The sequence below is a fragment of the Lottia gigantea genome, assembly GCF_000327385.1.
Source record: "Lottia gigantea unplaced genomic scaffold LOTGIsca_40, whole genome shotgun sequence".
Classification (NCBI taxonomy): domain Eukaryota; kingdom Metazoa; phylum Mollusca; class Gastropoda; family Lottiidae; genus Lottia; species Lottia gigantea.
In genome coordinates, this window is record NW_008709380.1 from 2,344,727 (window position 1) to 2,369,399 (window position 24,673).

General features: G+C 30.5%; 4 protein-coding genes across 4 annotated transcripts; 1 reads left to right on the forward strand and 3 right to left on the reverse strand.

Moving 5' to 3' along the window:
• Positions 1-372: 372 nt before the first annotated feature.
• LOTGIDRAFT_233565 (hypothetical protein) lies at positions 373-3,724 on the forward strand (the record flags this gene model as incomplete). The annotated part of the gene is made up of 3 exons (XM_009060107.1): positions 373-396; positions 1,678-2,026; positions 2,358-3,724. The coding sequence occupies 3 exons, from the start codon at positions 373-375 to the stop codon at positions 3,722-3,724; spliced, it is 1,740 nt and encodes a 579-aa protein (XP_009058355.1).
• Positions 3,725-7,927: 4,203 nt separating this feature from the next.
• On the reverse strand, positions 7,928-12,833 carry LOTGIDRAFT_233566 (hypothetical protein; the record flags this gene model as incomplete). The annotated part of the gene is made up of 10 exons (XM_009060108.1): positions 7,928-8,665; positions 8,883-8,991; positions 9,296-9,370; positions 9,516-9,798; positions 11,020-11,122; positions 11,247-11,348; positions 11,550-11,715; positions 11,884-12,000; positions 12,329-12,414; positions 12,749-12,833. The coding sequence occupies 10 exons, from the start codon at positions 12,831-12,833 to the stop codon at positions 8,646-8,648; spliced, it is 1,146 nt and encodes a 381-aa protein (XP_009058356.1). The 3' UTR covers positions 7,928-8,645.
• Positions 12,834-18,104: 5,271 nt separating this feature from the next.
• On the reverse strand, positions 18,105-19,447 carry LOTGIDRAFT_122526 (hypothetical protein; the record flags this gene model as incomplete). Its single annotated transcript, XM_009060109.1, has 2 exons — positions 18,105-18,581; positions 19,343-19,447. Coding segments are annotated over 2 exons (582 nt in total), but the record flags the coding sequence as incomplete, so codon positions are not given.
• Positions 19,448-21,478: 2,031 nt separating this feature from the next.
• LOTGIDRAFT_100616 (hypothetical protein) lies at positions 21,479-23,724 on the reverse strand (the record flags this gene model as incomplete). Its single annotated transcript, XM_009060110.1, has 2 exons — positions 21,479-21,577; positions 23,635-23,724. Coding segments are annotated over 2 exons (189 nt in total), but the record flags the coding sequence as incomplete, so codon positions are not given.
• Positions 23,725-24,673: the final 949 nt, after the last annotated feature.

The following is a 24,673-nucleotide window of genomic DNA, read 5'->3' on the forward strand; positions in this document are numbered from 1 at the left end:
AATTATTTTGCAGGGGAAATCAGGACATTTTCGTCTGCTTCAGTTGCTCTTACTTCTGACTTTCAGTACACTGTAGGCCAATCAGATAATGATAGACATTCAACAAAATTAATAGCTTTAACTATATTCAGTATTTAGTATGGTTGCCATATGACAATTCTGTTATATATTGTTTTATTAAACAAAGTTAATAATAATTTAATGGACCTTGAGGTTACTAAAGTGACATTTAGATTACATGTCGAGTAACCTAATTTCGTGGAAACCTATTATTCGTGGATTGATTAACAATTTACGTGAGCGACCTTGCGCGACCTCCGCATTAGTTTGTTTTAATAAACATGGGTTTTCTGTACAATATCAGCTAGTAGAATGAATCCAGTAGTTGCAAGAAAGGTAAAATGTATTAATGTATACTTTGACAAATACAAAATGGCGGATTTCACTTATTACCAAACGTCGCCATTTTTTATCAGCCGATTTCATTATAATCCCGAGCGGTAATCGGAATTCCAAATGTCGTCTGCTAGAATATAATCCAACGAATGAAGTCACGTGATCAACTAGCGGATTCCGTGTCAGCAGAAAATTTCTATGGAACACAAAGTGGACCATATTCTTATGTTGTTTCAGTGACTTTTAGCAATAAATCACGCTACGTATCTTATTTTGTCAGTCACTATTTTTTTTTAAATTGTGGTTCTTTGAATGAATTGTCACTAGTTATAATGAATTGATATTAAAGATAAATACTAAGAGAAGTTTTAATTATACCACCCGGTATCCATACAACGTGTTTATCTAGACTTATTTATAGATCAAACATTGTACACGAAAATAGGTGACGCATTCTGCCGCCGTTCCCGAGTTGGTTACTCATGAAATATGGGTCAAAGTGAAGGATTCATTAAGAAAATCGAAAGAAACCAATTTGTATTATTTTGTAGAATATCTGAGGAAACATCTAAGACATAACAAAAATTTTTTCGTTTTTTTGACTTAGACGAAATTCGGTGTTGAATCCTTATATCCACGAAAATAGGTTACACCACTGTACAGGTATGAATACATGTAAGGCTACGGGTAGTGAAATCCTACTCTTGATTATGGGTAGAGTAACATTAAATAACGAAACCCCATTTTATGGTATAGTACTCATAAGTTTTATTGTAACACAATGTTTCAACAATTTACATTGTAATCATATAGGAGTTTTATTGTACAACATGGTGTCAACAATTTACATTGTCATCATAATATTGAGTCATCATATCCAAGTCGTTGGATGAGTATTGTTATGTGTATCAAATTGTAACTTCTAGAATCGTTGAAGCCCTATTTATATTGCATATTATATATTGTTTCTAAATTGTTTAAATGTTGATTATATTATTTATTACCAATTTTTATTGTATATCATATACCAATTAAAATTTTATGATTGATATAGAACACAGGTTTTAAAGGTATTTAAAGTCTTGCATAAAAGTTGTTCCATTAAGTCAGACTATATACTCCGACATGAAAAAGATTGCAAGGAAAACCTAAGAGAAAAATTACAATATTGTAAGGATTAATTGGTGGAAGGGGATAATACAATCGATTAGGATCCTCAGAGCAGTAATAGAAAGATAAAGGTTGAAAAGCCCTGATATAAGCTTATATTTTATCTTTTAGGGTGGTAATAATTGGAATTCTAAATGGTGTATTTTGATGGCAGGATCATCAACATCTCCTGCTTGTCTTTACAAGTATGATTCCAAAGGAGATACTAAACATCCAAAAATATTGGACTTACATAAATTATCAAAAGTAGAGAAATATAGAGATAGTAAAATAACATTTGAAGTAGTGATTAAATCTGATAATCATTTTTTTAAATGTGAAAATGAAACAGAGCAAGAATCATGGATTCAAGCATTTGCACAGATCTTGCAGTCAAGAGACAGGTGTTCCAAGGCCAATACAGTTAGTGGTGGAGATTTGATTGTTGAGGATAATTTTTTGTACAATTCTGTAGATGACAGTAAGTTACAACAAATTTTCTCAAAGATATGACTTAAAATGTTATTTGTCCAGAACCATAACTATTTATGCTATTGTGATATATGATGATAGGTACCCGTGATTGGAACTAGTCCAATGAGCTAAAATGCATATTTTTTGTCTGATGCCTAGATTTATGATGAATTTAACAGTCGATCTCTGATCTCTGAATCTTTTTGTTCCCCTGATAGCACAAAAGTACATATGGATACAAATGGTTGGGAAGCAGAACTTTAGAGGTTGTCTACAACTGTAAAATGAATCATCAATATTTGGATGGTTATATTGTACTTTCTTTCTGTTCATTTCAGCTCAATTATTTAAAGTTAAAGTGAATGAAAATGATGATTCTAAAAGAATTGGATTAAAACCGGATACAGACTACTATCTGGCAGTGTTCCTTACTTATATAGCTCTTCTAGATTCTACAAAAAAACAATTATATCAGTGGTCTTATGAGCATATTAAGAGTTTCGGTCGCCTGCCAGACACATTCCAAATACAGTCTGGAAGACGCACTAGCACTGGAAACGGGGTATTTTCCTTTAATACGACTGAAGGTGACTTAATTTATGAATCAGTACATAAACAGACGAAAACAATGAGATCATACAATTCAAATGAATCCATAAACACTGCCCGATCATCTCCACAGCCTTCTCAGAATGAACAATCAAAATCACTAAATCCTTCACACTTATCTAAATCAATGTCTTTCAAAGCTTCTCATGAAGCCAAAGAAGAAAAATCACATCTTTCTAAGTCTGTTAATGATGAAACTTCACATTCAATACATGTTAATAATGACAACTTGAAGAAAAACTTTGAACAAAACTTAAAACAGGTATTGATAAAACAACACAGCATAGGAGAAGAGTCGAATAAACAGGTCTTTAAAGGAAGCACAGAGAGCCAAGTTGGCACAAAGAGCTTGAAAAGGGAAAAAGAAAAGGAAAGAAAACAAAGAGAAAAGAAACAAAAAGAAGAGCAGAAAGAAAAGGAGAGAAGGGCAAAGGAAGAAGCAAAGAAACAAGAGAAAGAGAAAAAAGCTCGAGAGAAAGAAATGAAGAAGAATAAAGGGATGAATTCACGACCCAAGTCACAAAGTCATTTATATTGTAATCCTGGGAACGCCTATGAAGAGGTAGATGATGTAAGAATGCCTAGTATAGATTCAGCTAGTGCATATGCACTGCCCCAGGACAATATACCAACATCAAAACTATCTGTAGAAAATCATTATGCTGAGCCGGATAATATACAAGGTGCTAGAAAAAGCACTGAAAAACCCAGTATGTATGAAACAGCAGATCAGGAGAGATCTGAAGCTTGGCGCCAATTTGGGAGGGACACAGACAACTTGCATGAAGAAGATTATGAGAATATTAGAATTGCAGCAAAAAATCCTGAAATCATTGAAGGTGATTATGACATGCCAGAAGAACTTTGTCCAAATGCGCCTTCCATACCAACTGATGTTGATGATGAGACTTATGACCATATTTCATCTTTTGATTTCAAGCCATCACGTAAATCTGGTATTGCCAGACCTGAGAGCGAGGTGGATGAGAATATTTATGGAGATAATTCTGGAACAAAGATTGAAACTCGCCAAACTGCTAGTTCCAGTGAATATGAAGAAGCCTCCACTGTACAAGTTAAAAGTCTCCAAATATAAGCAGGTGTTATCTTTCAAGAGAAATCCATTAAAATCAAAGTTTCATATGTTGCATACTTTTAGTATAATTCTACTATAATAAGTAGGCCTTTTAGGCTGATATGGTACATAGCTTTTAGTTTAAGAACTATATTCTGTAATATTGCTGAATATTGATATATTGAAGTTTTGATTTGTTATGCTAGTTGGAGTGCAGTGTAGTGTGGACATACCATCTTTTTACTAAGATTAAGATCGGATGTTTAGGTCACTGATTTGTATGAGTGTATATCAAAAAGAATTCTTCCACCAAATTTTGTTAGGCTTGTGTTAATTTTTGCAAACCATTTTGTCCGCTTAGTACCCTACTGCTTCTAAAAATGTTGAATTTGTTGAGTTTTCTCAACATGTACAGTACACGTTCTGCATCAGTTGATTTGAAATCATATTTTTATTCTCAGATGGCTGGACCATTTTAATTAAGGTTTTTCTTCTAATTATTTGGTGGTTTTTATGATAAACAATGAAAAATCCGGTACCGTAGTCACCAGAGAAGAGCGTTTGTTGAATTTAAAATTACCTTCTCTAGTTACATGTAATTTTTCCACTGACTTTATGAATCCCTATCTCTCAAATGATGGATTAAGGCTGTCAGTGTAATTCATATCAGCAATTTGACTCGGTTGTAACAATCTATAGAAACTCATGTTGCTTTTATGCAACATATGCGAAAACCATACAACCTAAATGAGACATTATATTCAGTGAAAACAAGGAATCTCTTAAGGGTCAAATTTATCAGGGCCCATACTCTCAAAAACTTCATTAAATATTACTCTAATTAATTTTAACTAATAAACTGATTTTATCTTTCATAAAGTGGTATACTCCAAACACACATTTAACTCACTGTGTTGACATTTAATATTCAATCGTTAGTTTTATATCCTGTTTGGTAAGAAATGGTAATTGTTATGTATTTTGTCATACAATATAGTTTTGCTGTACAATAGTTTTTTTTTAAATGAATGAATCTATATGTAATTCCAATGTTCAAATTGCTTGGCAATGTTTTTTAAATCTGTCATTTGTCATTAATGAAAATGTCCCCACAAAATTAATCTCCACTACATTTCAGTTTAACATCTTCAGATTAAGTTTTAACACTAGTTTGAATAGCATGATTTAAAGATGGGTTCCCTTATTTTCATTTATGAAAATGAATATGCTAATACTTATATGAATAGAAAGTAGAGGTATTCTAATGACTCTAATAACCAGTTTGTCTGATAATTAATTCATAATTAGCCAAATTAGTCAGAAGAGAATAAACAGTAGAATTCCAATGAGTGACCGATCAAGAAAGGTAAAAAAGTCTCTTTTTTTTGATTATCCAGACTGTACATACTTGGACATTTATGATTGGTTAAAATTCTTAATTATTTGCAATAAGAACATAATGATATGATTAAGAATACATGATAATTCATTTGAAACACCAATTAATCAAAAAGTTTGCTTAATTTGACACTCAAAAATAAGGAAACCCAAGGTCTTCTAGCATTTTGATTTGTATCAGCTTCCATTTGTGCCACTTTTATTAATTTTTTCTGAAATGACTGGAACCATAGATATCGAATAGAATAGTACAAACTAAAACCTTAACCTGAGACACATACTAAGCCTAGAAAAACTATATTAACTGTCAAGTACCAGTAATCAAATATTATAAAGTATAGGAGAAAAATGCAAGCTGACGCAATGCATTTAAACTCTAGGCTATATATAGAATAAACTACTCAATTTCAACATAGGCCTATGGGCATGAATTAATTGTAGACGAAGTAGATTTAAAGAAATATTTGTTTTAATTCTGAAGATTTTGTGATGCAAACAGTCAATATGGACCAAAATGTAAAACAAGCCTCATTGTATACCTAATACAGGCTTCGACAGTGTCTTATTAATCCTAGGAAGTATGACGAATGGGGGTGTGGTTTGGACACAATGAACAAACCCCTGCACTACGGGCAATGGCTGGATTAGTTTTAACTCTGGCTTGAATTTGAATTTGATTGTTGTATTCTTACATATTGTATAAAATATAACCCAGTAAATAAGCCTCTAAATGAGGAAGTAATATGATATGAAACACATTCCACATCAGACAGTTTTCAACAAAACAATGTATTTAACTTCCTAGATGTCCAAGTAACAGGAAACATTTACTACCGGTGTTGGATTATTCACTGTTTCATGATTGTTGTCTTACCGACTCTTATTTATTGGTCATATGAGATAAACCTTAAAGGAATATAGTCAAATGATTTGCCATCATTCAGCTATCCTTACTTTTTAAAATGAAAATTTTGTGCCTGCTTAGTCTACAATTTAATACAAATGTACATATTTATGCAGATTTATAGAATTGAAATATATCTGTCTGTTAGAATGTTAAGAAAAGTCTGTATATGGTTTATTAAATTGTAGACAAACTAGATGTTCATTCTGAAAATCATTCACTTTGTGGAGATTTCTGATCAGAAATTACTACATTTTGATAACATCTGTTTAATGGATATGTGGTTAGCTGTAGGAGCTATATGATTCAAGTTCAATTGGTTGAGAAAAGAACACATAAACCAAAAGAATGAGTAGAAGGGCAATTTCCTAAACAACTATGCAAAATACATATTTTAATGCTTACAAATTATGTACTTGTATATTGAAATTTGGCATATAATTAGTATTTGAACTTACGATAAGGGACCTTTTTTTTTGAAATAAATTGTACCGTCAATTTTTTCGTAAGTATTGTAAGAGTTTATGTGGAACTGGCCCTTGATAATCATTTTTGCTTGTTAGTATTATTATTATTGTTATTTATTGAAGTATGCCATAATCATTGATGTGTTCTATTATTGATATATAATATATGCAATCTACAGTCTTCTAGTTTTACATTTTTACCATCTTAAACTACGATATTCTTTATACAAATAAAGTGGATAAGCTTGTTTAAACCCAAGTATAATTTTGAAATATTCCACTCTTTCTATGCATGCAGTTGAAAAACTTATGATTAATTTGATATTTTTATAGTCTTTTTAGAATCATGTACATTTTTGTATCTTTGTAATATTATTGCATAATATAAAGTTTTTGATGTGTTTTACATGATCAAATAGGAGTTGTTAGAGATTTAATTTTTTTTTTTTTACATGCCAACATAAAATATTACACATATTGCCATAGGCCCAGTTCATCAGTCCATCAACATTTCTTGTGTGCTTGATTGCTGCTACCATTTGTATCTGAATTTAATGCAATTTGTGGTTGACTTTCAGAATGATGAGATCTTCAATGAGTTTGAAATTCAATGAACCTTTTTGAATAATTGTCCCAGACTTAGTCAAAAGTGTAACAATACCCTTGCTTGCACACAAGAAACGTTTTTCCATTTTCTTTGGATGGACTTAAGAGAGTGAATAAATGAGATGTCAAGATAGTAGAGGTTTAACCAGATGCTGATAATCTGGTAACTCTGATATCAACACCCTTTTCCTGGGAACGAAATATATAGTAAGTTTTATTCTTTTTCGACCACTCTTCTGTCTTAACTGCCTCTGTTGGCCTATGTTACTTTGTCGTAATGTATCATAATAATGTATGATGATTTTAAAGATATATGGGGTTTGAAATATATATTTTATAATGATATGATATTTTTAAGATGGATTTATTTCTATATAATTTAAATATGTTATTGGTTATTCTGTGCTTTAAAGAAATGATAATAAATATTTTATGGTATGATGTATTGTTCAATTTATCAATCACATTGTATGCATCAAGGTCATGGCATACAATTGTCTTTTCCCTTTGTCTATTATATATTGCAGTGTACTTTTACCCGTAAGTGGCCCCTTAGTGAGTTTGACACATGCACAAGACAAGCTGCTGACTGTACAAATTTAACATCCCTCGACGGTTGTAATTTACAAAAGAGTAAGTCAATACTGCAGTTTTTCCTCATTGCACACTGTTTGGCTTCATAAGACAAATCACATGTTCGTGACCTACTAGCTAGGGTTCATACAACAAATTAAATGTCTTTAATTAAGTGCCAAAGAAATCATACACATACACACACACATATAAATTATGTTATACTCTTTAATAAAACACTACTTTGTAATGGATTTATTGTTAAAGGGGCATTCTGACTTATTTGTTTATTAAAATTATAAAACTACTAATATCTACTAACAATAACTGGCCATTATAAAGCCAAACACCAACCTATGTCAAACCGCTCAAATAATAATTAGTAAAGTCTGTTTTTAATTAGAACTTTTAAAACAAATTCAGTTTGATTAAGTAGATACATAGATATAAATAGCATATTTTAGGATTACTTTCAGGTATAATTTACAATGTTTTTGATAATGAAAATTTTGCATTTGGCTCCTTCAAATGAAAAAGTGGTAAATTTACATCTACTTTTACACTGAATGTTAACAATTATATAAGTTGACCCCCACCACTGACACTAACTTTAATCCATTATGAAAACATTGCTTTACAATATACAATAACATGCATAATATATATTTAGGTAATCTAATAGTCCAATAAGTAATATACTTCCTTGATAACAATTTAAAGGGAAGAGCTCTATATTTATAGATCAGTTTGTCACTGCATGTCACCTTTTGTTACAAGCAAGCCTTATTACAGCAATGCCAATCCATATAAAGAATAGAAAAGAAAAGTATGTCTTAAGCAAAGTAGAAAGTAGGACTGTTATAATTATGTACATATAATTATGCGCCATATAAATGTGTCAATAATAATTACTATTATTCAGTATATATGCAAATTTACACAAAATAAATTAATGCTAATGTTTACAATTATGAAGATTCATGAGGTTTATCCACTATGTCATCTTCTTTCTTTCTAAAATTAGAAAATAAAAGGAATATTATTTAGTGCAATGGATAAAGCAAGGTGATAAATGTGAATTTTAAACATCAATTATCTTAGTCTCCACCTGCATATACAGAACGATATAATGATTGCCCTTAGAAGTATAGATCTTTCGTTTTTATATTTTCACAGAACCTATATGTTTGAAACCATTGCAGATATTTCCAATAAACAATATGTTACTAACTGGGATTGAAAATTGATTTGGATGATCTTGATGACCTCTGTTGATTTGTGTTAAGGTTAGAAGGATCTTTATCAAAATCATGATTCAATATTTCACCAAGTTTTTCATTCTAAAAATACAGAAACAAACTGAAATCATTTTTTGAAAATCATGATACAGTACTAATAATTCAGAGAATCTGAATATTTGTTTTAACAGAATTGTGCAGCAGTTTAAGTCGAGAAACATCAATCTTGCTCCTATCTTTATTAGTGTGAGAGAGTCTGGTCCTTCAATACACCCAGCTATTTCAGATCAATGCTAAGAGGTTTGGCCAAGGACGACCATCTAAAAGAAAAATTCTTTGTGTCATTCTTGTCGATCTTTGACACAATATGCTTATTGAACAGAAGACTAAAAGGGTGTAAATGTACCTGAGATATGGTATTGGTTGTGGAATTAGGAAAACTTGTTATACATAATCTATTACTAGTTTCACAGTTGGCTGACTGTAATAAATTCATATATTTTTTATTCATCATTTTTGTCACAGCATCATAAAACATAGCCTTTTACATCGTGAATTACATCATGACATCCTTGTTGTAAAAATAAATATCAAAGAGGAAAGACCTAAAAAAATATCTTGCTAACCTCAATATTATTTTGGGTTTCTTGAGGAACATCTTGTAATAGGAATGATAGTCTTTTACTCTGACTGGAGCTAGAGATTTGGCTACATCTAGTATCTGTGTCTGTAGAGTTTTTCTCAAATTTGTCATAAAAAGAAGATTGTTTTCTTTCGGGTTTTAGTTTTTTCTGTTTGTGAATCTGTTTATGACGCAAGGCATGCTGTAGTTCGCTCACTTCCTGTTGTAATTTTTGATATTGTTCCTCCAATTCATTGTTCATGTGATAGTTAACTTCAGACCGTAACCTAGAGAAATTATAATATCATATTGTTGTAATGAGGACAAAAATAATATAATCATAAACTCTTCATTTATTCATTGGTCAAAATTATGTCCATTATACCAAAATGACTTGACCTGTCTTATTTTCAGAGTAATCAGGGATAAGTTCTTTAGGATTCTCATGTGGTAAAGGCAATTTGCAGATAAATTTTGCATGGAATATCTCTCTGGGCATTCCAAAAATAACTATAAGGATGGATACTAGATAGATATTAGCCTTCAGATCACACATATCATCAGATTTAGAGTACTGGTACATGAAAAACAGTTTCATGGGATGTTGTAATAACATTTTTTTCACTTTTAAAGGGACAGATGCACCATTTTAGGGGGTTTATTTGAGTCTTGAATATATGTAAATAGTCTTCAGAAGTACTAGAAATGTACAAAATCTCATAATTTCTTCAAAAATACCTCAAACTAGGAGTTTACTCACTATTTTTATATATATCACAGAGTATCTTAAAAAGACGAGTCGTCATTTTAACATTCAAATGCAGATAATTCTTGACACACGTGGATTTGAAGGCTCAAATTTCTATGTTGAGCTGTTAATACTATTACTGATTGGATTAACTAAAAATATTCCAGTTTCTGAGATTAAAGTATGATTGGTCAAAAAGAATGGGGCGCATCTGTCCCTTTAAAACAGTGCTAAATATATCAATTTAAGAGTGATAAAAAAATATCAAAACAAAACCTGAAACATGTAACTCACTGTGATCAGACTGTGTGAAACTCTGATAACAACATGTTTCAGGTTTGGTTTTAATATTTCTATGAAGGGGATGATATAAATTTCCTACTAAATGCTGTTATTATTGAGAAAATTAGTGAACAAACATACATCCTGTTATAACATCTGAATGTAAGACATTATATTTAGAATTAAACAGGTAGATGTATTTATGTACGATATAGATATCAGGTACAATGATACACTGTTGACATTTCAGTTACTGTACCTTATATGTAGATGTATTGTATGTCACATCTACATATATATTCAAATATTACTAGGACAAATTGAACAAACAATTTAGCCAATAATGCTTTTAATCTAAACACCCTAAAAGGAGGAGGGGGTGAGGGGGTGTTCAGTTTAACTTTGTGATTAAAAAAAATTAGATCTGGTTGAGCTGAGTACACTTTGCATTGTAAATAAACTAATATGAAATACTTACCTACAAAATTCTGGGTCATTTTGTGGAATCTGACTGACTCTTATTTTCTCTTTTTCTAAATTTGATAAGCTATTTAAAGTATCTGAAAGCTCTTGGGATTTTTCTGAAAAATACATAACATTTTGCCAAACGTTAGATGTGATAAATATCGTACACTGTTGCTAAATGAATTTGATCAGTTCTGAAACTGTAAAATCTAGACTAAAAACGCATGGTCTTAAGCTCACCATTCTTTTTAGTATTCAACTCTTCAAGTATTTCTCCCAAGTTTGATTTCTTTTCACACAGATTTTCTATTTCTTTTACATGACTGTCATATTCATCAACATCTGAAAAAATCCAAGTTTAAAGTAACGTATATAGCTAAGGCTGTTTTCTTGATTCAAGTGTGCATATCAAAATAAAGATTATTTCTTTTGCCTTTCAGATGATAAAAATCCAGGTGCAGATTTAGTTTGTCATTTCCTTGAATGCTTCCTAGTATCAAATCTTGTCTGGTTTTACAGATATCTAAAAATAAAGGAACCAACCAACAGAAAGTTTTTGTTGTTGTTTATCAAGCTGATTAAGTTCATCTTGAAGTTCTAATTCTCTGTTTTCTATTCCATGACCAGTTAAGTCATATTGTACCATAGTTTGGCTGATATCATTCATAAAACACTGTAAATTTTCATCATATGTCTTAAGAACATCTTCCTGTAAAAAACATATTCATTGTCATTTTCTGTTAAAGAAACATTAATAATGATGTGTCCATACAGTTCACATTGTTCATGTTTCTTAGTTCAACAAGACTTAGTGTTAGAATTCATTTAAACTTAAAGAAGAGCATCAAAAGTATTTTAGTAAGAAAGAACAATATACCATCTGTTTGTCTATTTCTTTCCTTTCTTCAATTGTAGAGTTTTTCTGTTCTAACAGAATCAATTCTCTGTTTGTTAACCATTTTAACTTTAATTCTTCTTCATTCAACTGTTTAATCTAGAGAATTTGAAAGACTTATCTTTTGCTTTTAAATTGGGGGCTTTAATGGTTAAAAACAAATTAAATATAATGAGAAATGAAGATATTTTGCCACATCAGTTGCTCAATCCCTCAACTGATTCCTAGTAATTTTCAAGTGGATTTTGATTGTCACTGATTTTCCAACCATGAAAGTCACATGTCAGCATGGCAGTCTTACTACTTTGACCATCATCAAATCTAAGATCTCCATGCTGGTATAATGTTACTGGCATTATTAATGAGAAGGTGGAAATGATTAGGACTCAAATCAAAAATATATTATCATCCAGTTAAGTCGCTTTACCTTTAACACCTGTCTTCCTCTCTGACTTTCCCATTCTTCTTTAGTTGTTAACAATTTCTCTTGACAAGATTGAATCTTTGCCTTCACTATAGAATTCAATTTTTTAAAAGTAAGGGTGGTTAAGCTACTTGATCATATATTCACAGGCATGATGGGGGAATGTAGGTAAATATTAGAATAGCTATGGGCATGACTGCATGTAGGCCTGTGGCCATAATCCAAAATTATGAGATTAGGCTTTTCGGCGCCTCTCTCCTTGAACTAGGCAAAATTGTTGTCACTAATACCTATTTTCATATAAATTTAGGCCCAACTCTTGATATTATAACAGTTGAGTAACTTTGTGATAGCCTACTGACGACTTGACTTGGCATGTAGTGGATAATGTCCGCTTAGCTTAGATCTACCATTTTAACTCACCTTCAAACAGATGACTTTTTCTTTCTTGTGCAAGCCTTTCCGAGTGAATAATCTGGTCGAACAAATCATTCAAAGTGGACGTCATCTTCGAAATAAAATAAAACTAAATCTTTTCAAGAATAGAGTTGCTCCCCTTCAATAGAACCAGACCACAATTTTGTTTATTAGTTAGAAACTCTACGACTTAAACAATTTCAAATGATTATACATGTATTATTTATTCATACATTGTATGGGGTTTAAGACAAATACTAAGTCTGGCTTCTGGTAACACTTTAAAACATAATAATTCCTCAGCCAACTGTGCAAAGTTATGCCCATTTTAATTGTTCAACATAGGCCTAGTCATTTGGTTAATACCAAAGACAAGTGATGAGGTAAATAAATGATCCTCAAGCACAATTCAATTTTTTAAACAATTCTGTCTCCAAATATGCTGCTATGAAATAAAAACAAATTTTTAACAAAAACTTTTAATTTTCTTCGGATCTTATATAATCAATTTATGTTATTGTTTTTTTTTAATCAATGGTAAACACAATAAATCTTAATAAAATAGTATAGGCCTGTCCTACTACAATAATAGGCCACCTACAACAAAAACAAAGGTGTTCTTTGATAAGTAAAAATAATATTTGCAAAATATGGTAAGTACCAAGTGGTCTACATTGTGCTACAGGAAACTTTTAACAGTTCATAAAACTGATTAAAACGTGTGCTTTAAGCATTTGATTTGACTCAATTTAAAAGACTACCAACAATGGCCTACAATTCTTAAACAAATTTTCAGATTATTTTGTTGATCTTAATCCTTAGAAGTTATTCACAGGATCTCTGTTATAAAGCTATCTTAACTAATACAAATAATTCATAAATAATAATATATTATCAGTATCATACATGTATATCTTATATTTCAAGTCCAAGGCCCAAAATTAATGATAGGCACATTTTATCACATAGCTCTTTCAAGCATGACAGATAGGTCAAAATCAGACAAGTTCAGATGAAAAATAACATTTTTTGAAGAGATGAATTCATTCCATTTGATTGAAACATAGACAAACCTGATGTCAGTTTATCAGTTTGAAAAGTCCTAATCAATTATTCTTCTTTTGGAATTGTTTAAAAGGATACCTTGTCTGATAATATACAATATTCCTTCAGAAATTAAAATAAAAAAAATGGTTTGACTGAAGTTAAAACCAGGACAACAATTAAAGCAAGTATAAAATACCCAATAATAATCCATTTACCAATAAAAACAACAATGCAGAATTCTTATCAATAGCAGCAGTATTCGAGGGAAATTTTAAAACAAAGGAATAAATGCTAAGAATGTTAGAAATTTAAAGGAAAACCTATTCAATTGTTCTGTCTCTTGGACATTCATTTGTTAATGCCTAAATCATTGTGCAAAATCTTGTCAAACAGCTAGGAAAAGGTTTGTGCATTCAAATATATTGTGTTAAGAAAAAAGTACTATAATAATAGTAAAATATAATGTTAGTACGACATGTTATATAATAAGTACCTTCGGGTTTAGTGTGTGCCATTGTTAGATATTAACTTTTCAAATTCATAATATACATGAAATAATTTGTTGTAATACTTCACTGCTGCCTCAAAGGAAATTTAAAAATCAAAATAGCTATAACCAACAATTTGATAACAATAATACATTAACAAACTATAACATTCTCTATTTTGGAACATGGACTTTAAAAGGACATTTTCACTGAAAAAAAAAAAAATTCAGGAGTTGATTTCGGTCTTGAATACGTGTAAATAGTCTTCTCAAGTCCTAAAACTGCATGAAAATTGAAAAGACAATCTGAAAGAATTCTGGAAGAATTTGGTGAATAGAAATAGAATATTATTTACAAATTTTGAAAATTAACGAAAATTTACCAGATTAAATGTCTGAGAGCAACTGAGGACAAATATGAACAAAGCTTAACTACATGATTAAAATATCGAAAAACCCCTGCATTGATATTAACATTCACATTTTTAGTAATAATAGCATTAAAACAACACAAAAACAGATTCTATGGCAATACAATCATCTCATATACAGTCAAAATTTGACTTGATAGCATCAACTTAGACCACAGAAACATTAGAAGCATTTGTCAAACTGTTTAATTTATTGATACAAGCATTGGCTCTGAAACTACTATATATTTCTGTCCTTATACAAGGTTAACCTCATAATATGGACTGAGATAATAAATATTCTGGATGTCACATGATTTTCAAACACCCATTTACTTTTTTTAAGATTTCTTTTGAAAAATATGAACACATGATGCAGCTCATGGTTTTAATGACAATGTCTTAAAGATAACATCTGTCAAATTATTTCATAATTAATGAAAATCAAAGCTCACTCATTAATCTCCTTGGTTTAATTAAAGTTAATAAATAATAATTGAACCATGTAATAGACTTGTCTACATATGTGATTTGAATCCTGTGGAAAAGTTTTCAATAAAAAAATTAGCATTAGCTTAAATGAGTTTTTTCTGTTTCAGACAATAATTAAGTTGTCAATAATGCTTTCAGTCATGATTCCATTCTCAATCAATTGTCTGTAACAATATAAGGAGGTAGAGCTTTCAATATCAGCAGATAAATACTGCTAGGGCTGTTATTTAGCATTAACACAGACTATATCAACCTCATCAATGATAAAACTCAGTGTTTGTATCTCTCTTCGATGATTCTAGATCTCGAAGGTACCTACTGACATATAACAACAGCCCTGAGCAAAAACTTGAGATCAAAAATTTACAAAAATTGTAGAGGTTTTACTTTGAGTAGGCTATAACAAGCTCACAACAGTACAGAACAGAATTAAAAACATACATTAAAATATGTTAGCAATAAGCCTATATAATGTTTTCTTCTGAAAATATATCTAAACTATATATGAAGAGAAATTCTATTAGGTTATTCTGTGAATGAAAATGAATGGCAAGAATCAAAGAAAACATCCTTAATCAATCTATACCATTATCTAACCTTCATGACATATTCTAAGAAAATATTAAATTCTAGAATAAGTACAGTTATTCTCTAGTCCATAATGATCAAAAGTACCTATTCATACTGGACATCCAGACATACTGACCATCAAAAAATTGACTCTGATGAAATAATATTGTAATCCTGCTCAGGAAATTTAGAATTCGTTCAAACTTCACTCTTATTTGCTTTTTTATTCCAGAAAGGCATAACTATCTGTGACAGATAAAATTAACATTGTAAATAATACAACTAGATATCAACTAATTGATAGAAAAAAAATATCTTTATAATAAAAGGAATTTTTTTTTTTAAATAAAATCATTTTTTTTAAAAATTGATAAGCTAAAAACATAAAACAATTATTCCTTCTATAAACATTGATTAAAAAATCAAGAATGTGTACTAAACATGATTTCTGAACAATTCTTGAACAGACATTCCCTTTAATTTATTTTGTCAAAAACCAAAATCTAATATAGCACTTCACTTCCACAAATTAACAAAATAAAATTTAAAATTTTTAACAAAAAATATGAAGAGATAAAAAATAAATTAGATATATATGGGAAAGCTTTAAAACAAATATATAAAAAAATGTGGTTTGCTTCATTAGAGAACATCAATTCTAATATGGCTATTCTGTCTAGTTGTATCTAGAATTTGACTCAAATTTAGAGATAAAAAAAAAGTGTCAAATTAATCTATTATTTGGAAATGAACAAGTGTTGAAGGACTAAATGCTAATTCTTGTTTGAAGTGTTTGATGTAAATACTGCTGAATACACCTGGGTATATAGAACTTGCTTTGGGGGGGATGGGGGGGTGTGGGGGGGAGATATGCTATTTTACTTATATGAATTATAAAAGCTAACAAGTGTCCAAACGAATCTGGGTTTATAGATTTTGTGGGTTTTGGTTTTTTAAAAGTCTATTTACTTCTACACTATATCATAAAAATACAAAACTGAGTTTTACACTATAACAAGAATTAGAGTTCAATTGAGTTATTTAACAGTTTACCTATTGTATAACCCTAATTAAAGTCCCATTGAGTTATTTAACAGTTTACCTATTGTATAACCCTAATTAAAGTCCCATTGAGTTATTTAACAGTTAAACTAAGTTATAACAAAAGAATTAGACAATCTAACAGAAAAAATATAAGACAATTTAACAAATTATTAGCACTAATATGATACACTTTTGTTAATCTTAAAACACAACAAAAATACCAGTTTGTGAACAATTACATTAAAATACCAAGAACCTTAAAAAGGATCCATTATAACTATATAAAAATTTTAAATGAACCCCTTGTCTCAGTAAGAGTATATTCTAATGAATAAAGATTTCTACTTTGCCCTATTGCCCTTTTAAGGATTGGAAATAAATACGTTAAATTAACTGTCTACCAGGAGACCAAAATTTTTCTCGAACATTATGGCACATAAAATTTATAGCACTGAATGATGATCATGTATTGAAGATAGAGAACACACATTAAAAAGTGGTCCTCACACCATAGCGATCACCATCAGCATATATTTGCGAATGAGAACAGCAGTCATAAGTTTCGAACACAACACTTATGCAACTAAGTTATGAGTGTGGCAACCTTCATTAGTTGCAACTGATAATTGCTATGGTGTGAGGCACCTTTATATATAACATGATTTACACCAACGTTACAGTCCAAGGTTAGGCATTTTAGGAGTTAAATAACTAAGGCAGTTACACTTTTAAACACATTTTGACCGTAACAGATCAATGGTGTCTAATGATTCTTCGTTGAGATACTCGTATATATACTTAATATTTTTAATAGATATGGTAGTTTGAGTAAAGAAATCGTTTTACTTATAAAAATATTATCATATCACATAATGATTTCTCACAAACTTTTTTGAGCAAATGGTGCAATTTTATGTTCAATGGCGATCACATTGTGGAGTCTGTAAAGTCACAAAGGTTTAAAAAGCCAATATTTTGTCACAATAACTTCATTTTTGTTATGGCTGATATTTTATAATGATATATGATAAATAACATTTTTTATTACCATTTTCATATATCTATACCCAGTATAGTATACAAGTAATAAAACAACCATGTTTGTCAGTATGTAGAAGTTATAAATAAGAATTTACCACATCTTCACGTTTAAGCACTTTCATAAAAAAGTTGCAGCATCAGTTGACATATTTGAATGAATAACTATAATGGTCAAGTATTTTTGTTGATTTCAATAAACATAGAGAACACAGTAAATTTATGAACTCCCTAAATACCCTTATTCCTGTATTTCTACTTTCAATAAATCAAATTATTTCAAATTGAACATTTCTTGACCCAACGGTTCTACCTTAGTTACATCTAAATTAGCTGCTAGTTTTGCGCTCTCTTCACCTAAACTTCTTACTTCAATAAGCTTCATGAGTATTTTAGGATAAAGTGTTTGAGCTTTCCGAACAGGATAAATTGATTCTAAATAAACTTTCAGATAATTAGAGTATTTTTCTTGACTTCGTGTCACAGATTCCTTATTTTTCACTAACTGTCTATCAGGGGAGAACAACTCGATAACAAATAATAACAATAATATATAACGATCACTCTTAATTAGTTCCAATAATGATGTCACAAATATCATGTGTGATGAATACATGTCTGGACTTAACGCAGTGGCTATCACTCGAGGATCCATTTGTTTCTTTCCTTCTGTGTCTGAATATTTCCATTTCTCCGAATTTTTATCAAATGACATAGCAGATCTTAAAATAAATATTTCCATGATTCCACCCTGAAATTTATGATAATTATATGTTAAAGAGATTGAAAGTAATATATGCTATTAGAAAAAGTGTCATACTGGGCCGCTATCTTGAATATTATGCCTTTATAATTTTTTTCAAGTGTGATTCCTTAGGACTTTTTTTTTGGAAAGTCTACAAGGCCTGTTATCAAAAATTAGTTTCTTTGAGAATTTTTTCTCTGCCCAGCTATTTAACTCATCCATCAGGCTATCTGGTAATTTAAAACATGGATCAGGAAGACTCTATAATGTCTCACTTCAATTCCCTTAATGGAAGCATTATGATTCCAATTGTATACTAGAAATCCAATACAGAATTAAATGTAAATCTTTGAAACAATGTGTTACAAACAGAAATGACACAGACTTTAGGATTAGTCTGTTAGTTGTCAATAATGAATTCCCTTATGAAGAAATTCGTCTCTATACTCAATCTTTAATTTTCTAAAGTGCACTGTATCTGTGAAATACATAAAATTATCTATTGGTCCACTCTGGCCAATAATTTCTAATATTAGAATAGAATGACAGAAACGATGTAATGGAATGAATTAATGAATTAATGACATATACATTTATTGAAAGTTGTTTGAATGATCAAGATATATATAGTTGCCTAAATCTTTCTTATTTACCAACAATCTGATTCAGCTATTCGTATCACGTTCAGAGTTAAAGTTCAGACACCTGCCAAAATGTCCACAATAACATAAAAGACGCAAAATAAACAAATAACAAGAGTTACAAACCTTTAATATATGAATTTGATCTTCTTGAGATAGTTCTTTAAATTCTGGTAAAACTTTTCCAAATTTAATGAGGCGGCGAATGAATGCGTCTGTGAGGTTAAAAAGGTCATGTGGTTTTTCAGGAGTAACTTCGAACTTAGTTTTAGTCTGGATATCATATGGTGCGTCAAATATGGTTGTGTAAGTTTTTTCAATGTTTTGAAGATGAGTGTATATTTCAGGCGGTAAAGGTACTGGATAATCTTCATCATCAATATCAATCTTTATAAAACTGGAGGATGCACCGGGCGAAGGACTGGATAACTCATCAGAACAATAATTCGTTGTAACTTCACAAAATCCTGGAGAATCTGGTTTGGATTTTGTGCTTAATTCTTTTGGATCTCTTACTTTCTGCCTTCTTTTAGCTAACTGCCTTTCATCTGAAAATAAAATTTCATAAACAATATCAGAAATATACCTAGAACAAAAATTTAGGCGCCACTATTCAGTATGTTCTGGGACGTCATAGAGACCCTCCTGTGCAAACTGTAACAGAATTGGATGCAGCATTGCATCAGGAGTGGCAGCAAATTCCTCCACAGGACATTCAAAGACTGATGAAAAACAGATACTTTGCATTTCGGGCTTTAAAGACAATGTAATGTACGATCATCCATTTCCTGTTGTTGATTTTTTCACGAATACATATTGTTTTCAACATTAGGCCCCAATATATACATCTCTGTTATCAAGTATGATTGTGAATTGCATTCATTTGCGATACAATGGTTCAATATGTGGTGGCGCTTAACTTTTTGTTCTAGGTATATTTGTGGATCACAGAACATATTCAGGCAGAAATGACAAAAAAATGATTGATGTCTGGTTTCTGAAAATTTTCTTAGGGTAACAAAATATGTGAGAAACCTGTAAGATCATTCAAATGTCATACACTTTAGAATGTAAAATAAAAACAGAATATCAATTTTAAAAACAAAATGAAACAGCTATAATTTTCCATGGAGAAAAAGCTCAAGTTACTTTCATAACATCAAAATAAATTGGAAGATATTTATAACTTAATTTGATGTCATTACATTTCTTGTAAAGCATAGCTTTTTTCAAGGACTAATGTTTTTGTTTTTTATTGTCTCTATCCTACCCTCACAAAACAATGTTACTTATTCTCATGTAAGCTGACCCTTTTTTCTCTAAACCAGGATTTGAACAGTGAGACCAATATAGAATACCCTTCTCACTTTAAACTCTTTTTACAGATTGGTTGTGACAATGTGTCAGATAAAGACACTATATATATTGTGTCACGATATATGTTATTTCGCAATAGCAAGAAACTGTCACAGACTTATATAAGCTAAGGTTTGAAGTGAAGGATATAAAGCAATGAAAACAATAGGGTAATAATAAAATCCCATTAAGAGCTATTGATAGTGAAGATGAGACTATTTTAGTTTCCTGTTGTCAATCATACTATAATCTACTAAAATCACCTTTCATGTTTCCAGAATAGAATTTACTTCCATTATTATTCCTTTATTCCACAATTAAATAAGATCAGTGTAATTTACTTGTCATATTAGCTATGTTAAGTCAGGTGTTTATTTGTTTGATACAGCACAATTTCTTAAGGTACACTTACACCATAACGATTATCAGTTGCGTATGGTTGCCAATAATGAATGTGGACATGAGTCCTGAACCTAACGCATAGAAGTTGCATTAAAAACTTATAACCGCTATTCTCATTCCAAACCGTTATCAACTGGTGATAGCTATGGTGTGAGGGCCACTTAAGATAGTTTGGTTTATCAGTCGGTAAAAACATTACATAATAGGATACTGAGAATAAGATATGTATCTCATTGCACACTGCCGGTATGACACGTAAAAGCCCAACAACAAATGAAATAAAATGATTTGATTTACATCCTACTTTTATGAACCTGATAGAGCTAACGAGGAACGAAAATGCCATGCAGTGTGCAATGATAGCCCAAATATGTGAAGAAAAGTATGACGTTCCATCCAAAACCCAGATCTTCGTGAATACACAAAACAAATGGTTAATGCTATGAAATCATTTAAGAATCCAACATCTATAGCATAGTACAAACCTAATATCCATTCTTTCTTCATTCCAATAGAGAAACATTTCTTTAATCGACATCCTGAACAAAACTTTCTGGTATGTGGATCAAGTTTACAATTTCCCTCAAAACTACAGTTATACCCCTAAAATACAAAATAAACATTGCTAATAATTTACATACTCATGTTCATCTCATGATATTACAAGGTTACAGTAGAATGGGATAGGTCTTTAAAAATTGTTGCCTAATACAACAATATAGCAACTCAGAGTACCTTATCTTCCTTCAATATGCGTAGTTGCCCTAAAAATATTTTAAAAACAAATCATTCATTGAAATTTTCACTGTTTGAGTTCTTGTGTTCAATGATGTGTTCCCCTCAAAGCTTTATTCATTTTGACAATTTTACTTTAAACTCCCTGAAAATTAATTGGCCCGTTCATGTTCTTACATACTCAGATACCCATGACATACTCTTATATTAGTAGTACAAATTGCTTCGTTTCTACCAGGAAGTTGTATTTGTAGGAACCAAAGATTCTATAAATAACAAATTGAACTTCTCGAATTGATTCCGAAACTAAATCAAACAGGGAATTAAGAAAGACGTTAACAATTTCAGAATCAAAGTATTACTCCACCAGGAAGTATTTCATTAGATTTTATATCTCATATCTATCTTAATAATAAGTTCATTGACTCAATACTTTATAAAAATATCAGTATGATTGAACAGATTACGAGGAAAGCAGATCAAATTTGCCTCCAAGGTATTAATATCTGAAGTTGAGTTCCAGCAAGTCTATAAATAGCCTTCAGAGAATATTCATTTCTTTAAGTGTCTAGATACTGAGAATGAATCAAAAACAGAAATACATATCAAACACATTTTTCAGTACAAATTATAGTTTAAAAGTCACAAAAAGGTTTTGAGCAATTTAATTAAAATTTGTTCCGTTCTTTATTTTTAATTAAGACACTTTAATTAGCGTCTAAAATATTCATCATTTTGATGGCACTACCAGCCAATCAAATTTATTCCCTCTCCAACGTTATGATTTTGTGCCTTGAACAAAAGCTGCATTCAGTATCTAATGCTTTTCGAAACACACCTGTTGTTTGCATCAAAATCCATGAGTTGAAGAGGGAAAAAATTTGATTGACTTGCTTTACCCTAAATTATTTGCGTCTTAATCAACAATTTGATGTTGGAAAAAAAATTTCGCAGGACATATAGAGGAAAGTGTAATTCGGTCAGCAATTATAAGTAGCATTAGGGAAATGTTTATGGTTAGGAGACCTTGTCAATTATCATACAGAATTAAATAGAAACTCAATAGACAATAACAACCTGGTACTGTCATTTGAAAACAGACAGAAGAAAGGTTGATTTCTTGTGGCTATATGAATGATATACTGAAGATGTTTTGCTTTAAATGTTATTGAATGTTATAACTGGTATTTACAACACAATGAATGAAACTCAATGAAGTTATCCGTCTGGTTCAAGTTGACTTCTGCCTTGCTATCTTTAATCAGTTAATCAATTAAATGGTATTTTTGGTATATCGGATTCAGAACAGTTGATAGTCTTTGAATGACCCTTGTTGACAAAAATATAAATTTTTGTATGTTTACAACTTATGTAATATAAACACACTGTCTTTTTAGAAATTTCATCCAAAAAGAAAAGGGAATATTGAAATTAAGAACAATAACTTGAATATGCCAGTGTAAATTACTGGTATTTAAATATCAATGAATGAAACTTAATCAAGAAACCCGTCTGGTTTAAGTTGACGTCTGGCTTTCGCTTGGTAAATCACTTTTATTGATATTGATTTATTAAGTTACTTGGTATATCGGTTTCAAACAGTATCGATAGTCTTTGAATGACTTTGTGTTGACAAAATGTAAAGTTTTATTCACAATTTCATGATAAGACTATCGGTACTGTTTCGAAAATGATACTTAAAATTCATATAAAACTTTTCAGTAAATATAGATATACCAATGAATGTGCGAAGATATCATACATGTAGAACTACAATCACGTAAAAGAAAATGTGTGTTAGGTAAATTGCTCTGAGCCTGTGATTGTTTTGGGAATAAAATATTCTTTATAATCTGATTCCCATATGACTTATAATATCTAAAAAATAAGAAATATCATCAATAACAAAATGTCTGATTGCTAACCTTATTTTTAGATGCATTTCTTCTGAAGAAAGCTTTACAAGATTCACAGGTTATGGCATCAAAATTATAGCCTAAGGCCTTGTCACCACAAACACCACATTTTAATATGCTGCCATCCCGGGGTTTGGGGCGTCTCTTCTGTTCTTTTTTCTTTACTGAACTAGTGGATTCCTGAAACACACAAACATTTTTTTTTAAAAAACAAAAAATTCAGAAATTTTTATTTTTGAATGAATGCCTTCAAGGAGAATGGAAAGGCTAATCTTATATTTCTATAACTAGTATGGCTTCTTTTTCAAATTTCTAGTTACAAATATTTTTTGATCAAGGAAACCTCAATTTATTTAACCATATAAAATTCATGATGTCAGTGATAAGATTCAAATCGGCCTCACATCCTACTTAAGGGTCTTCAATACTAATTATTGAACAATATTCCACCTGCTCACCATTCAAGTTGATTGAACTGAAAGTGTCATTTGGTTTGAAAAATTATCATCCTAGTTGACAAAACTCTCCCATGAATACTGAGCCCAATACAGTTAAAAATAAAAAAGGGATGGAACTCCAATCCAAGATTGTAGCACTATCTAAATTATAATAAGAAAAAACGGGCTCTGGATGGATTTAAAATACTCAAGAGAAAATTCTAGATTAAAATAATTTCAAAAGTAAGGCATTTACTTCATTTACCTCCATTATGTCATGTTATATTTCTTGGGAATATGTTGTGCTTATAGGTGTTAGGAATATAGCCTTTGAATTTGTGGCACTTATATATTATCCTGTAAATTCACAACAACTTGACCAAATTATGAATAAACGGAAAAAACCTTTATGAGAGTAGAGAAGAACATAAAACACAAAAATTGTTACAGTGGGATTCAAGCCTTCATAAAATTAACTGTAATGGAGTCCCATTTATTTTTTGCATTCAATAGATCCTGACTACAATCTTGATTGAAGTATTGAAACATATTTCTAATGACATCATTCATGTATGACAATAAAACTCACTTTGAAAATATAAGAAATTCAA